At 36.7% G+C, this 13,679-nt stretch overlaps 3 protein-coding genes across 4 annotated transcripts in view; 2 read left to right on the forward strand and 1 right to left on the reverse strand.

The window, feature by feature from the left end:
* Positions 1-381: 381 nt before the first annotated feature.
* LOC125242226 (U6 snRNA-associated Sm-like protein LSm8) lies at positions 382-799 on the forward strand. The gene has a single exon (XM_048150960.1). It carries the CDS (start codon positions 484-486, stop codon positions 772-774), a length of 291 nt encoding a protein of 96 aa, XP_048006917.1. The 5' UTR covers positions 382-483; the 3' UTR covers positions 775-799.
* A 410-nt stretch (positions 800-1,209) lies between these two features.
* Positions 1,210-11,960, reverse strand: LOC125240272 (probable mitochondrial glutathione transporter SLC25A40). Of its 2 annotated transcripts, XM_048148145.1 has the most exons (10): positions 11,765-11,960; positions 11,527-11,684; positions 11,236-11,398; positions 9,981-10,103; positions 4,290-4,388; positions 4,087-4,199; positions 3,753-3,834; positions 3,316-3,523; positions 2,268-2,325; positions 1,210-1,485 (listed from the first exon to the last, which is right to left on the reverse strand). In XM_048148145.1, the coding sequence occupies exons 1-9, from the start codon at positions 11,853-11,855 to the stop codon at positions 2,292-2,294; spliced, it is 1,071 nt and encodes a 356-aa protein (XP_048004102.1). In that variant the 5' UTR covers positions 11,856-11,960; the 3' UTR covers positions 1,210-1,485; positions 2,268-2,291. The 2 variants fall into 2 exon arrangements, with proteins under 2 accessions (XP_048004102.1, XP_048004094.1); XM_048148137.1 differs by lacking the exon at positions 2,268-2,325.
* A 1,266-nt stretch (positions 11,961-13,226) lies between these two features.
* LOC125236950 (NADP-dependent malic enzyme-like) overlaps positions 13,227-13,679 on the forward strand; it is a 30,019-nt gene continuing 29,566 nt past the window's right edge. Inside the window, 1 exon segment of the mRNA XM_048143869.1 lies at positions 13,227-13,385. Within this exon segment, the coding sequence (XP_047999826.1) occupies positions 13,357-13,385 (29 nt within the window). The 5' untranslated portion in view covers positions 13,227-13,356.

The raw sequence follows: 13,679 nt of genomic DNA on the forward strand, positions 1-13,679 counted from the left end.
ATCCATGGTCATGAAATAAATTCAGATCTGTCAGTGTCTTGTCAGTGTCAGTTTGAAAAAAAAATTGTTTCAACTACGCGATGACTATGGAAGCTATCGCTTCAACAACCACGCCGCACCGCACCTTGGAATGTTTTCACGAAAGTGAGAGCGAGAAAGTGTTATTTTTTTTATCTAATTTATCTATCACTTAAGATCATTTCTTGTACAGTGGTCCCGATAGTATAATATGCTTAATTTTGTTTTAAACACGTTTTCGATGCATTATAATAATATTTTTTATATGTACGAGGTTTGAAAGTCTAAATACGAGAATTTTAGCTGCATACGTACGAGGTATTTTGCTTTACGGTTGGCAACCCTGTGACAAGCTGTCAGCAGTGTCAGCCTCTGAGACCAACCAGACCACAGATTTTGGTTTTTGTAAATTAGAGAAAAGCGAAAGCATTCTAAAGAAGAAACCCGTATAGTCCATTATTAGAAATGGCATCAGGCCTCGAAAACTACGTAAACCAAACAGTGTCTGTTATTACATCCGATGGACGTAATTTCATCGGCACGCTGAAGGGGTTTGACCAAACAATAAACATTATATTAGACGAGTCGCATGAAAGAGTATTTTCTTCGTCTACTGGAGTGGCGCAGGTGGTGCTGGGACTGCATATCATCAGAGGTGACAATGTCGCAATCGTGGGACAGATAGACGAATCTATTGATAGCAGATTGGACCTTGGAAATATTAAAGCTGAGCCTTTAGGTGTGATAGCGCATTAACATTTATTAAATATTTTTAAATTTACATCACGTGTTTTCTTTCATTAATTTACCACTCTTAAATTAATTGTATTTGTTATATTTATCTTTTATGGGCAGGACAATACTGACAATAACTACATAATAAATCAAAGCTTTGATATTATGCTTTTACACATTTTCATCATCATCATGCCATTCCTACATGTAGTCAGACAATTTTATGGTTTTTGTGTGTTTCTGTTACACATAAAAAAAATATTCTTTATTGCAAGTATAAATACCACATAATGGTATGATGCAGGTTTAATAAACATTATGCCTGGTATACTCTTATTATGTTATAAGTTTTGTAAGTTATTTACTACATACCAAAGTGCAGATTTATTCTCAAATTTTGATCTATCAGAGGTTGAAATAAGGACACAAACCTTCAGATAAAATAATAGACATGTATTTTACAACATTCAGTTTTATTGCACCTATTTACAAAATGTAGATCCATTATATACATAAATTGAACTAAGATCCTATTGCTCTTTGAAGACAATTCTTTCAATTCAGTATTCCTGTTACTGGAGACATAAATTGTTCATCTAATAATAACATACAAGCAGCACATAGCTTTGTCATAACAAACTTGATATATTTGATCCTTTGTAGAAAGGCATAAATTCTATTTAGGAATACTCAGTCCTACTTGCATTGGATGTCAAAACTAGCTCTTGATGTCTGAAAACAAAAACTTTTTTATTAATGTCTTTTATCTTTAGCTTTCAAAATAATATAGTCTAGTACTTTTTTAATTGGAATTTTTATAGTAATATAGGTAAGTAAAATTAATATAAATTGTTTTACTAAATGTTTCCATAAAAAAAAATATTTTGTCAATAATATACTGTCTTATAGTCCAAGGGCTAAGGTATTATTTATTTCCCAGGATTACTTTCTGTTCTTTCTTAAAATAAGAGGTCTTTATCATAAGAAAAGGGTCAAGGGTCATCATAATGCACATAGAGCTGGAACACATACCGATGGAGCATGACACAACTACTTGAAAACTAAATACACAACCTATTAGGACCCTTCAATGGCCAGGTTCATAAAGCAAGCAGCGTCGCTGCGGCGAAAAGCCAATGTGCCTCGGCCAAGGCAGAACGCCTCGCAACGATGCTGGCTCTATGTAGACCGGCTTAATAAAAATAATTTCTATCTTGTACGATCACAATAAGCATGTGATACCTAAAGTTTGTAATCTATATATAATAATCAAATGCAATTGTACTGTATTGTATAACAATGTTGAGAACACCTTTTTTTATGGATATGTTGTTTTCCAAGTACTTCGAAAAGAGTGAATTAATTTACTGCTTGTAAATGTAAGTGAATATATTAGACATCATTATAGGTAGGTACCTAATTAAATATATAATAATTATGAATTACAAGTATTTAATTACTATGTGCAATTTATTATAGCCTACTAAACTAACCAACTAATACTATACAGGTACCTTGTAAAGCTAACTTCGAGCCACTTAATCTTTATATATTTGGACTTTTATGCCACTCCTGGAATAGTTACGGAAGTCATTAAAATTAAAATAAACTATTTTGGTAACTCTATGATAAAAAATATCCGCCAATATTACACGTGTGAATCACCTAGTTAACTGTGGATATTGGGCGAATGCAAGTATTATACAAGATTATTTCCTAATATCACATGAGGTCATCTAAGACAATCTAAGCGTGATCGCTTGATCTATGAGGATAGCTTTTCTGGCATACAATTATTTATAGACTAATACTTTTTAAGCAGTTAAGCTAATAACTAAGCCGTTAAAATGCCAACGATTTCAAGAGCAATGAAACATGTCTAGTCAGTTTCTCATTCAATCTGGACACCTGACAGCTAAGCTGTTAATCTGTACAGGGCCAGAAACGGATATTATGCATGTAAAACTGTTCAGCCGGAAATATGTCAAGTTGGTGAAGTTGGCTCATTTTATAAAGAATGGCCTGTATCATATCATTTAATTTTAGTAGGTATGGGTACCTACATTGAGTTTTCTACTTCTACGTTAAACTTTTTTTTTACAGTGGTCGTAGTTATTATGTAATTTTCTTTGAGAACGACTCGAACACGACATGTCGCCAATATTGCGTTAGACTTGTTCTAGAAATGTCTGACAATTAAATGTTATGAAACAACAACATAATTAATCTTTTCAATTCTGCATAAACCACGTGTTACCCAAATTATACAGCAGGTATAGCAAATTATAAGAAAGTGATATAGATCCTCGCATAATCGTTAGTCGTCGCCCTTTCTGGGCTTAGCTCTCCGCCTATTATCGTAAACCGTACGATATCAATAGTGGTGTTTATATTAGAGTAGGTACCTACATCTGAAATATCGTACGTGTTCTTTCGGCATAAAAAAATAAATAGGTACGTACTACGTATTATGGACCGCATCGATAACTGAAATTTGATATACAACTACATTAACGATAACAATAAAATTAACAATCATACGTAAGGTATTTGTGATGTTACCTTTGCATCTTTTCCTTATATTTCTGTGTATTGTATGTCTGGAAAAACTGTTTTCCATATTCGAAAGTTGCTATCATTATAGCGCATGCTGGCGCTACTTTAAATATTCGGGGTAGTAAGCCTGTGAAAAGTCCTTTAATGCCGTGGTTTCTGTAGATATTTTTAGCGATGTCTTGCATATTGGAAGCCCTCTGACGATGTTTGATATCTGTAAATAACATACTTAATCATTTTATTGTACTTAGATAGGTAAGTATTTTATTGATGTTTACAATATTGGTATAATACTAGTACTAGTCTTATCACAAATATGCTTAAATTAGTTAATATTGCATATTGAAATACATATATCACTACAGCTATGATTAGATCCTGAGGGGTCAGCTAACAGGCAATCCAACACAATGTGCTAGTAGAAAGTAAGATGTCCTAGGTACCTGAGTAAATTTCCTTTTCGCCCAATTCTATTTGTTGGTGTGTTTTCACTACATCAAAAGGCAATGTGATAAAAGCTGCCAGCTGAAAATAGATAACAGATTTTTTTTTATATAGGCGATAAAATGAATAATAACACCTTGCTTGCTTGTTTTTATTTCGGGACATACACTTAATCAAAATTGGAGGAATGTATCAGAGTGTTCCATCGTAATAAATCCAATGACTGCGGTCAGACTCTTTCAATCTTTTCATACATTTAAGTTGTTAGATGCAGTTTAGATGTAGCACAAGTTGAGAATGGCCCAATTAAGCAAATAAATTATAAATACTTACACTGCCTGCAACTGAACCACAGAAGAAATTGAACAAAAATGTGTTTTTCTCAGGATTTGCACCAGGTTGACTGAACTTCCTTTTTGTAGTCTCAAATGTTGTCCAATATATACCTGAAATTAAAGGAATGAAAATAATAAGAATATACGAAATTAAGTAGCGGTAAAAGTGATTACTTTAGTAAAGATAGTTAAATACTTTACCCGAAAATGGCACATCTCTGAGAAGAGTAGATCCCAGTCCTCTAAATAATCCTCGAAAACCTTCATATTTCACAACCTGTCTTAATGCGGCATTGATTTCTGAAAGAGCAAGTGATCAAGTAGTGAATATACTTATATTTATACTCGCAATAGTCGCAATGGCCCCGACGGAAGATCAGCGTTGTCCCTCCCAGGCTAACACCATGCTGAGTCGGGACAATTTCGTGGCAAATATTATATGTATGTACCTACCTATCTTTTTGTGTTATGTGTAAATAATTTCTGTTGTCACTTGTCACGAATAAATGATTTCTATTCTATTCTAATATTGTGTTAGGGATTTTTTAAGAGATTTTGGCGAACTTCGGGCTTTTACAGTAACATATAAACTTACGCACACTACAGTAAAATATTTTTTTTATCAAGATTAACGGCTTATCGATTAACTTTAACTTCCGTTAAATTTGTTGAAATGTATCGCTTTAACGATTAACGAAGTTAACTTTTATATTAACGGATTAGCGATTATCGAAGTTAACTATTTGATTAACGGTGCCCAGCTATGGTGTTAGGTTCGTTTATTGAGGGGCTCTATGACACCCCTGAACACGAAACCCCTCTAGCTAGTCTAGAAGTGGGATGAATTTATATTATAAGTACTTCCTAATGACGATACCTGGCAGCTGTTCATTGGCGTAGATCAGTGACGTCAGAGTAGCAAACTAACAAAAGGAGGCGTGCCATAATTCAAACATTACGAATCAAACATGAGTCTGGTAGGTTTTTAGAGTCAACCAAAGTATTCTGTGTAGGTGTACTTAAGTAGTATTCCGAATACCAGAGACATATATGCGTATATGTAAGTTACATAATGTATCTAACGTATATCCGAAAACAATACAAAGATAGACCCCTTAACCGAACGGACGCCTCGTATGCACTAACAAACCCCAACCATGGCAACCATGCTCAGGGCACTAGTTTTTACGAAAGCGACTGCCATATGAACTTCCAATCCCCTCTGGGTTCTTTGAAGCGTTGTCCGCTAGGCAATCGAACTCCAAGAACCGGCGTAAACCCTGTATTTTTGTAGACACGAAATATCAAGGAATAAACTTACGCCAATTAAAGAGCTTTTTTTCTTTTTCATACGTCATGGTTTGGACGTCACTTGGCACTACTTTTCCCCCAATTGACTCGCCTGCCGATATTATATTCGAATTAAATATATAATCAGCCATAACATCGTATAACGTCAGAGCTATAGGTATTATTTGCACATCTTGAACTAGTTTTACTACCTCATTCATTTTGTTAGGTTGCCACTCTGATTTCTACTAACGAAGATATGCCAGGTGCACAGAAAAATGTAACATAGTAGTATTAGGATTTTGTTTCTCTAAAAATATCAATATTTTTCAGGGCTATCTCTTAGACTACTTATATGAAAACTTCCGGTACGACATCGACTTCCGGTACGACATCTGTCAAGTGATAACCGCTTTACGCCTCGTCTAGATATTTTTACGAAAAAACAGTGCAAAAACAACTCGCGCATTCATAAAACGTTGAAAATCCTTAAAGTATCCACTAAAGTCAGTGCCGAAATAGAAATCCGCGGAAAAAAGTGCCGTTCAGAGCGAAAACAGTGCAAAAAAAGTGTCTCAGACGCGTATCTCTATAACTATACATACACATAACCTAAAATAACGGCAGTAAACAACTTCCGATCAATGACATTAGAGTTACAAGGTGTTACCAGTGGAAAAAGAAAATTAACTTAAAATAGTGATACCTGCTTCGAACCAGTGATACCAGGAGCTAAATTTTCTACCATAATAGTAGAAATAGGAATAAAAATGTCAACCGAAGAATTAGTAAACACTGTTTTAAAGAGAATGAACGACAATATGGTCGTGCTCAGGAACGACTTCGAAAAACACACAACTTCTATTACAGAAAGTATCAAAACAAGTGTATCAGCAACCATAGAGGAAAAATTAGCCCCACTGTTGGACGAAAACGCGAAAATAAAACAAGAAGTAACAGTGCTAAAAAACAAAGTTCACAACCTAGACAGGGAAACCAGGAAAAATAACTTAATAATCCACGGAATCCAAGAATCTGAAGGGAACCATACCGAACTAATAAAATTGGTCATTGATACTCTAAACTTGGTGATAACTGACGACGAGACAGAAACTTTCGACAAGTGGGAGATAAGTGAGGCACGCAGGCTAGGAAAAAAGATGGAAAATAAGCGACGACCAATACTGATAAAATTAACCCTAGCTTGGAGACGAATGCTAGTGCTGAAGAACAGCAATAAATTACCAAAAAATATGTATGTCTCTGAAGACTTTCCAAGGGAGGTTATCAACAAAAGAAAGGAACTCAACATTAAAAAACAAGAGGAAATCGAAAAGGGCAACATTGCCGTAATCCGGTATGATAAACTCATAATAAAGGGCAAATCAAAGCAGGACAAATCAAATGAGAAAAGGAAAAGATCACCAACCATCTCACCAGTATCTGATGAAAACAACACACACAAAAAGAAAGTAATCCAACTGGCCCCCTCAAAACTAAACAAAACAAGTACACTTGAGTTCACAAACCGATCCCGCTCAAATTCTCTATCATCAACAAGTAATCAACAATAGCAATCACAGAAAAACAGACCCCGGAAGAACAACAATTCTATTCTAACAACAACAACAAACAAACAACAACAAAATCATCTCCCAATACGGCAGGTCACCGCGGGAGTATTAGACCATTACCCTCTAGCAAAGCAAAAAGATGTAAACATAAATATATCAACATTAAATACCAGAACACTACGAACTCCAGAAGCATTACTAGAGTTAGAAGTAGCTCTAGAAAACATAAAATGGGACATTCTGGGTATCAGCGAAATGAGAAGGCCCCAAGAAGCAATTGAAGAAAGACAAGAGTACATAATGTTTACCAAAGGTGAAAAAGGCGGACAAAGGGGAGTAGGCTTCTTAATTAAAAAACACCTGAAACACCAAATTATAGACATAACTGGAATCTCTGACAGAATAGCCATTCTTAACATCAAGTTGCCCAGTTATAGTAAAACCTGGTCAATCATACAAGCATACGCTCCAACGGAACAGGCTGATCAGTTAGCAATCGAAAGCTTCTACGGGGAATTGTCAGAAGTGGTCATGAAATTTTCTAAAAAAAACAATATTATATTAATGGGCGACTTAAATGCACAAATTGGTGTAAAACAAAACAACATGGAACATATAATAGGAAATTTTGGGTTCGGTAAAAGAAGTGCAAATGGACAGAAACTAGTAGAGTTTTTAATGGAACACAACCTATACCTCCTTAATAGCCTATTCAAAAAAAGGGAGAGCACTAAGTGGACTTGGAGGTCCCCGAACGGAAAACATAGAAATGAAATAGACTACATTGCAAGCAACCACCCAAAAGCATTTACGGACACCTCGGTAATACAAAATCTTAATTTCAACACAGACCATCGACTAGTTAGATGTAAACTCAGATTGAACCCACCAAAAGCACCCAGAAAGTACAAAATTAAATCTCAAGATACTATTGACCCTAACTGCAACGACTTAAAGCAATCATTGTTGGAAAACCTCCACAAACTTACTAATGAAAACACTAGCATCAAAGAAAGTTACCAGAAACTGGAAGAACATCTAACAATTCCCAAAACCATCAACCCTAACAAACAAAAACATCAACTCAGCGAGAAAACTCTCCACCTTATAGAAGAAAGGAAAAATCTAATAGACGGACCCCTTAAGAAAAACAACCTCAAGCAAATAGCCGAAACTAGCAAAAAAATAAAAGAAAACATAAGGAGGGACCGTAAAATTAGAAGACTACAGACTTTAGAGAAACACATAATCAGAACAGGGGGAGTGCGCAAAGCCTGGAAAGAGCTAAGAGATATAAACAAAGAATGGATCCCGAAAGTGAAACGAGGAAAAGATACTGTCACTAAAAGGGAGGATATAGTCCAAGCAGCGACGCAATTCTATGAACAACTTTACAAGGACTTCCCTACATGCCAAATAGAAAACCAAGGCGGTTCTATACAACCTCAAGATACTAAAATTGAATTGGAACCAGAAATTCTACAATGCGAAGTAGTCAAGGCTATACAGACTCAAAAGTTAGAAAAGGCAGCAGGACCCGATAACATCTACAACGAGCTTCTAAAAGGGATGGCTACAGAACTAGCTCCTATACTCACAAAATTATTCAATAGAATATTGACCAACCAGTGGATACCCACACAGTGGGAAACATCGCACATCATTCTACTTCATAAGAAAGGCTCAAAGGAAGACATAGGCAACTACAGGCCGATAAGCTTGATGTCCAACCTATATAAAATTTTCTCGAAAGTCATATTAGGTCGAATAAGTAAAAAACTGGACGAAAACCAACCAATCGAACAAGCTGGTTTCAGGAAACAATTTTCAACACTAGACCACATCCATACAGTAAAACAGGTGGTGGAGAAATATAATGAGTACAAGAAAAAACTATATTTGGCATTCATTGACTACAACAAGGCGTTCGACAGTATAAGTCATGAGGCCATGTGGGAGAGTCTGTCAAGTCAGGGTATTCCAGGGATCTACATTAATATTGTTAAAACAATATACACAAACAGCAAAGCAAGAGTACAACTAGAAAAAACTGGTCCAGAATTCAGAGTCAGAAGAGGTGTGAGACAAGGAGACCCAATGTCCCCCAAGCTATTCTCTGCCGTCCTCGAACACACTTTCCGCAAACTAGACTGGGAACATATGGGCCTCAACATAGACGGCAAGAAACTAAACCACCTTAGATTTGCGGACGATATTGTTTTATTTGAAGAAGATCCACAAAAACTGCAAGCTATGATCCAGATCCTATGCGATGAAAGCAGAAAAGTAGGCCTGACGATGAATACCACAAAAACGAAAGTAATGACCAATTCATCTAAAATTAAAATAATTGTAGATATGACCTCCTTAGACTATGTAGAAGAGTATACATACCTGGGCCAAATAATATCTCCGGAAGACCTCACAAGCAAAGAAATAAGTACAAGAGTAACAAATGGATGGAAAAAATACTGGTCTATGAAGGAAGTCATGAAGTCTAAAAACCTGAGTATGACAGTTAAAAGAAAAGTATTTAACACATGCATCTTACCCTGCATTACATATGGATGCGAGACATGGGCACTCACCAAGGAGCACCGGGACAGGCTCATGTTCTGCCAGAGGTCTATGGAACGAAGTATGATGGGGATATGCAGATTGGACAAAGTTCGAAACGAAGACCTTAGGGAAAAAACAAAAGTAACCGACATACTATTGAAAATTGACCAGCAGAAGTGGAGATGGACCGGCCATATGCTCCGTGACAAGCACGAGAAATGGAGTCAAATCATAACAAATTGGTACCCTAGAGGTTGTACTAGGGGCCAGAAAAAACCCCGAATGAGATGGGAGGACGAACTGAAGCTTACATTGGGCTCGAAGTGGAGAAGAGTGGCCCAGGATAGATGTCAATGGAAAGAGCTAGAGGAGGCCTTTGCCAAGCGGCACACTGAACTAAGAGACATTCTCTAATTCAGAAAAAAGGGGCTTAATAGATAGATAGATAGATAGATGAAAGCTTAGTTACCCGAGTAAGTGAGTTTTTTTGACTGCATCTTTGTTCTTATCAGTTCCAGTGGACTGACAATGGTCACAGCTACGGTCCTTGCTGTTGCGCCTGACATTAATGGTATCCACATTGGTTGATCAGCTGAAATATGTTAACATGCATATTAAACTATTGTGTAGTCATGCGCGGATCTAGGTTGGCCATACAAATAGACCACGTGACCCCCCCCTGGATCCGCGCTTGAGTGTAGTCTATGAGTATAGTATAGTTTTTGCTCTTTCCAAAACTCAGTCTTATTCAGTTTTAGATTGAAAAAATGTTAACAATAAATACATTTAAATTGTTCACATAATGATGAGTTATCTGTGACAAAATAACTAAAAAACAGGTATCTTCTTCGTTATAAAATAGAATGACCATTTCATTCCATTCCGGACAGCACAAGACACAGTCCACATAAAAGTTTTGATGATGATCATGCAGTCTTTAGTGGCTCCTGGGATCATCATCATAGATAAAATAATGTGTAAACAATGCCAAGATGATCATACATTTTTTTTCCTCCAGCAATACTAAATACTCAGCCTTGAAATTGTACAATGAGTTCAATAGTGTAAATCAAAGCTATCAAATCACAATACAATGGTCTTACAGGAAATAAAAATTCGATTAGGATGAAATTGAAGTCAATGTCACAATGTGCCATTTTAAGCAGCATATTATTATAAATTTAAAATTTGAATTTCATAATTGATTAGAAAGCGCAGCATTTTTATATTATTTGTAAAGCAGGCAAGCACTTGTAATAACTGATAATGCCTGTATACAGTCACAAACAGAGATTTCAGTATTACTAAATTAAGAAACAAGAAGACTTATGTGTTCTACACAATTGATTTATAGCTGCTCATGAGACGCTAGATGTAAGGGGCCCTTACATCTAGCATCTCGCGAGCGTAGCGTTGAACCAACTGTATGGAAAAAGACGCTGCGTTGACGTCACGTCAGGCCATACAGTGCCTTAGTATCATGCAACTAATTATACCTACATAATGTAAGGACATCACTAGTCGACATCCCCATCCCTATGCATCGCTTCCAAAATGGTGTCAGACTGACTCGTAGTGTCTCATGTATCGATTGTCATTGATCTTGTGGTTTACTCTTGTATTTCAGGATTCCGTTCAATAAACTGTATGTTTAAGTGGTGACCTGGTGTTTTTACTCTAACAATATGATTGGTCCCAAATGGTCTAATAAAGTTATAACTTACTTGTCTTTGTAAAGTTATTATATAATGTTTTTGTTTTGTATCTAAGTTGTTCATATGTGACAAAATATATCACAGTGCAGGGAAGGGCCAGAATGAGAGTTGGGCTCAAACCAGACCATAATGCAGGGACTCCTTCCAATTTAGCAATTTTGTAGAATGCATCCTGTAACATTAAAAAAAAAAACAATGGACCTCATTCTTGCATAGAACAATGATAATATATAAATAGCTAAAATATTAATTTTGATTAATTCTCATAAATAGAATAATAAAATTAAATAGTTTAGGTACCATAGTTCCGTGGAAGTGTACTCGCCGTGGTATCCAACCCGTTTCACCACAAGGGCAAAGATGTTCCATTAACCCATTGCAGTATAGGTAACATTTATTAGATAATAAAGCCTTCTGTTGCGCTTGCAAACGTATCTTAACCACGTCCAAGGGAGTCACTGAAAACAAGGGTTCACTAATTTATCCAACGTAAAATATGAAAGTAATTCTAAAATACATATTCAGGAACTATTCTTACTGAATAATGAGGTTACAAGTGCACCGGAACATGCTGATGCCATTTGCTGAAAGGGTGTAATTCGGAATTGGGGGTCATCTTCCCTAATCATTTTTTCTTGAAATTGGCCACAACAGTAGATAAAAGGATAATGAATATTAAGATAATATAAAATAAAGACTATGTTTTTTTCCGGATTTCATCATATGACAGTATTTTCCGTCTTGTCTTGTTTTGACGATTGTCTTGTCAATGTCAAACGGAGTACGGAGCCAATAATGTACAGCAAAAATAAAGCTAGGAACACACTACGCGGACGTCCGTCGTGAATCGACCGCGACCGCGACCGATCAGTGTGCACGGAACAAAACATCCAGCGAGCCAGATTTCGATCGGACGTCCACGCGCTCAAGGCCACGTCCACGTCCGTCGACCGATAGTTTGCACGGTCATATGTATTTCCATTGTCCAGATTCCCGTCCGCGGTCGATTCACGACGGACGTCCGCGTAGTGTGTTCCTAGCTTAAAGCTTCATTCTGGTTTAACTGTAAAGCTAGGAACATACTACGCGGACGTCCGTCGTAAAACGACCGCGACCGCGACCCGATCAGTGTGCACGGAACAAAACATCCAGCGAGCCAGATTTCGATCGGACGTCCATGCGCTCAAGGCCACGTCCACGTCCGTCGACCGATAGTTTGCACGGTTAAGCTAGGAACACACTACGCGGACGTCCGTCGTGAATCGACCGCGGACGGGAATCTGGACAATGAAATATACATAACCGTGCAAACTATCGGTCGACGGACGCGGACGTGGCCTTGAGCGCACGGACGTCCGATCGAAATCTGGCTCTCTGGATGTTTTGTTCCGTGCACACTGATAGGTCGCGGTCGCGGTCGTTTTACGACGGACGTCCGCGTAGTATGTTCCTAGCTTTATGTGTATTTCCATTGTCCAGATTCCCGTCCGCGGTCGATTCACGACGGACGTCCGCGTAGTGTGCCCAAACAATGACCTCTCTTAAAAAAAACTTGTGACAGTTCAAACTGACACTGACAAGACACTGACAATCTGAACTGTCAGATTGCATGTTTTTTTTTAAGATTATAATTTTTAAATTCTGTGTGTACGACTATGTCGCCAAGGCAAAGAGTAGTTCAAACGAGAACATTTTTTCAGAAATTTAATTTTATCTTATGAGATCAGGCATTTTCGAAATTGTTTTTTTCAATGGTTTTGTATTAAAAAAATGACCTATTTGGCTCATACATCTTAAAAATAAAGTGTTTTTTGGTTATCAACACATGGATCTAATTGGCCCTTATCGCAAATGCTACCATCCCATCGTTCGGACAAGACTTCGGACCGTACTAAAACCCGAGTGCTCATCTGTTATAACTTTAAGATTTGTCTATGAATTTCATAGACATTAGACTATTCGAAGGCCATTTATGCCAGTGCTATCCTGCTATCTGTCAATCAGTCATCACTGCCATTAAACGTATGGAGGGCGTTTCAATTATTCTAAAGAAATAGTGCTTAATAGACGGGAAGACATCGCTAAATTTTATTAGGCTTTCAAAATTGTAGATGAAGCAGTAATTTCGCAATGTTTTCGACGCTCCCAAGATCATTGTTGTAAGTACATTCTAATTTGGAGTTTACATAACGTGACAGTTGTATATATCGAATTTATGAATAAAACTGTCACAGACCAAAATTATAATATTTTTAGTCTGAGTTGTTTTTTTAATTTAGTAACTTAGTACTTTTACTTGCTCTACTAAATAAGGAAACATGGTTTGTATAGTAAAATTTAATTTTACATGCACTTAATTTTCTTAGAAGATTTAGCTTTAACTTATTGGGGCATACTTCGGGGCTACTTCGAGATACTTATTGAAGTGTTTTACTCCGTGTCTGATTAGATAT

Source organism: Leguminivora glycinivorella, chromosome 2 (genome assembly GCF_023078275.1).
Source record: "Leguminivora glycinivorella isolate SPB_JAAS2020 chromosome 2, LegGlyc_1.1, whole genome shotgun sequence".
NCBI lineage: Eukaryota > Metazoa > Arthropoda > Insecta > Lepidoptera > Tortricidae > Leguminivora > Leguminivora glycinivorella.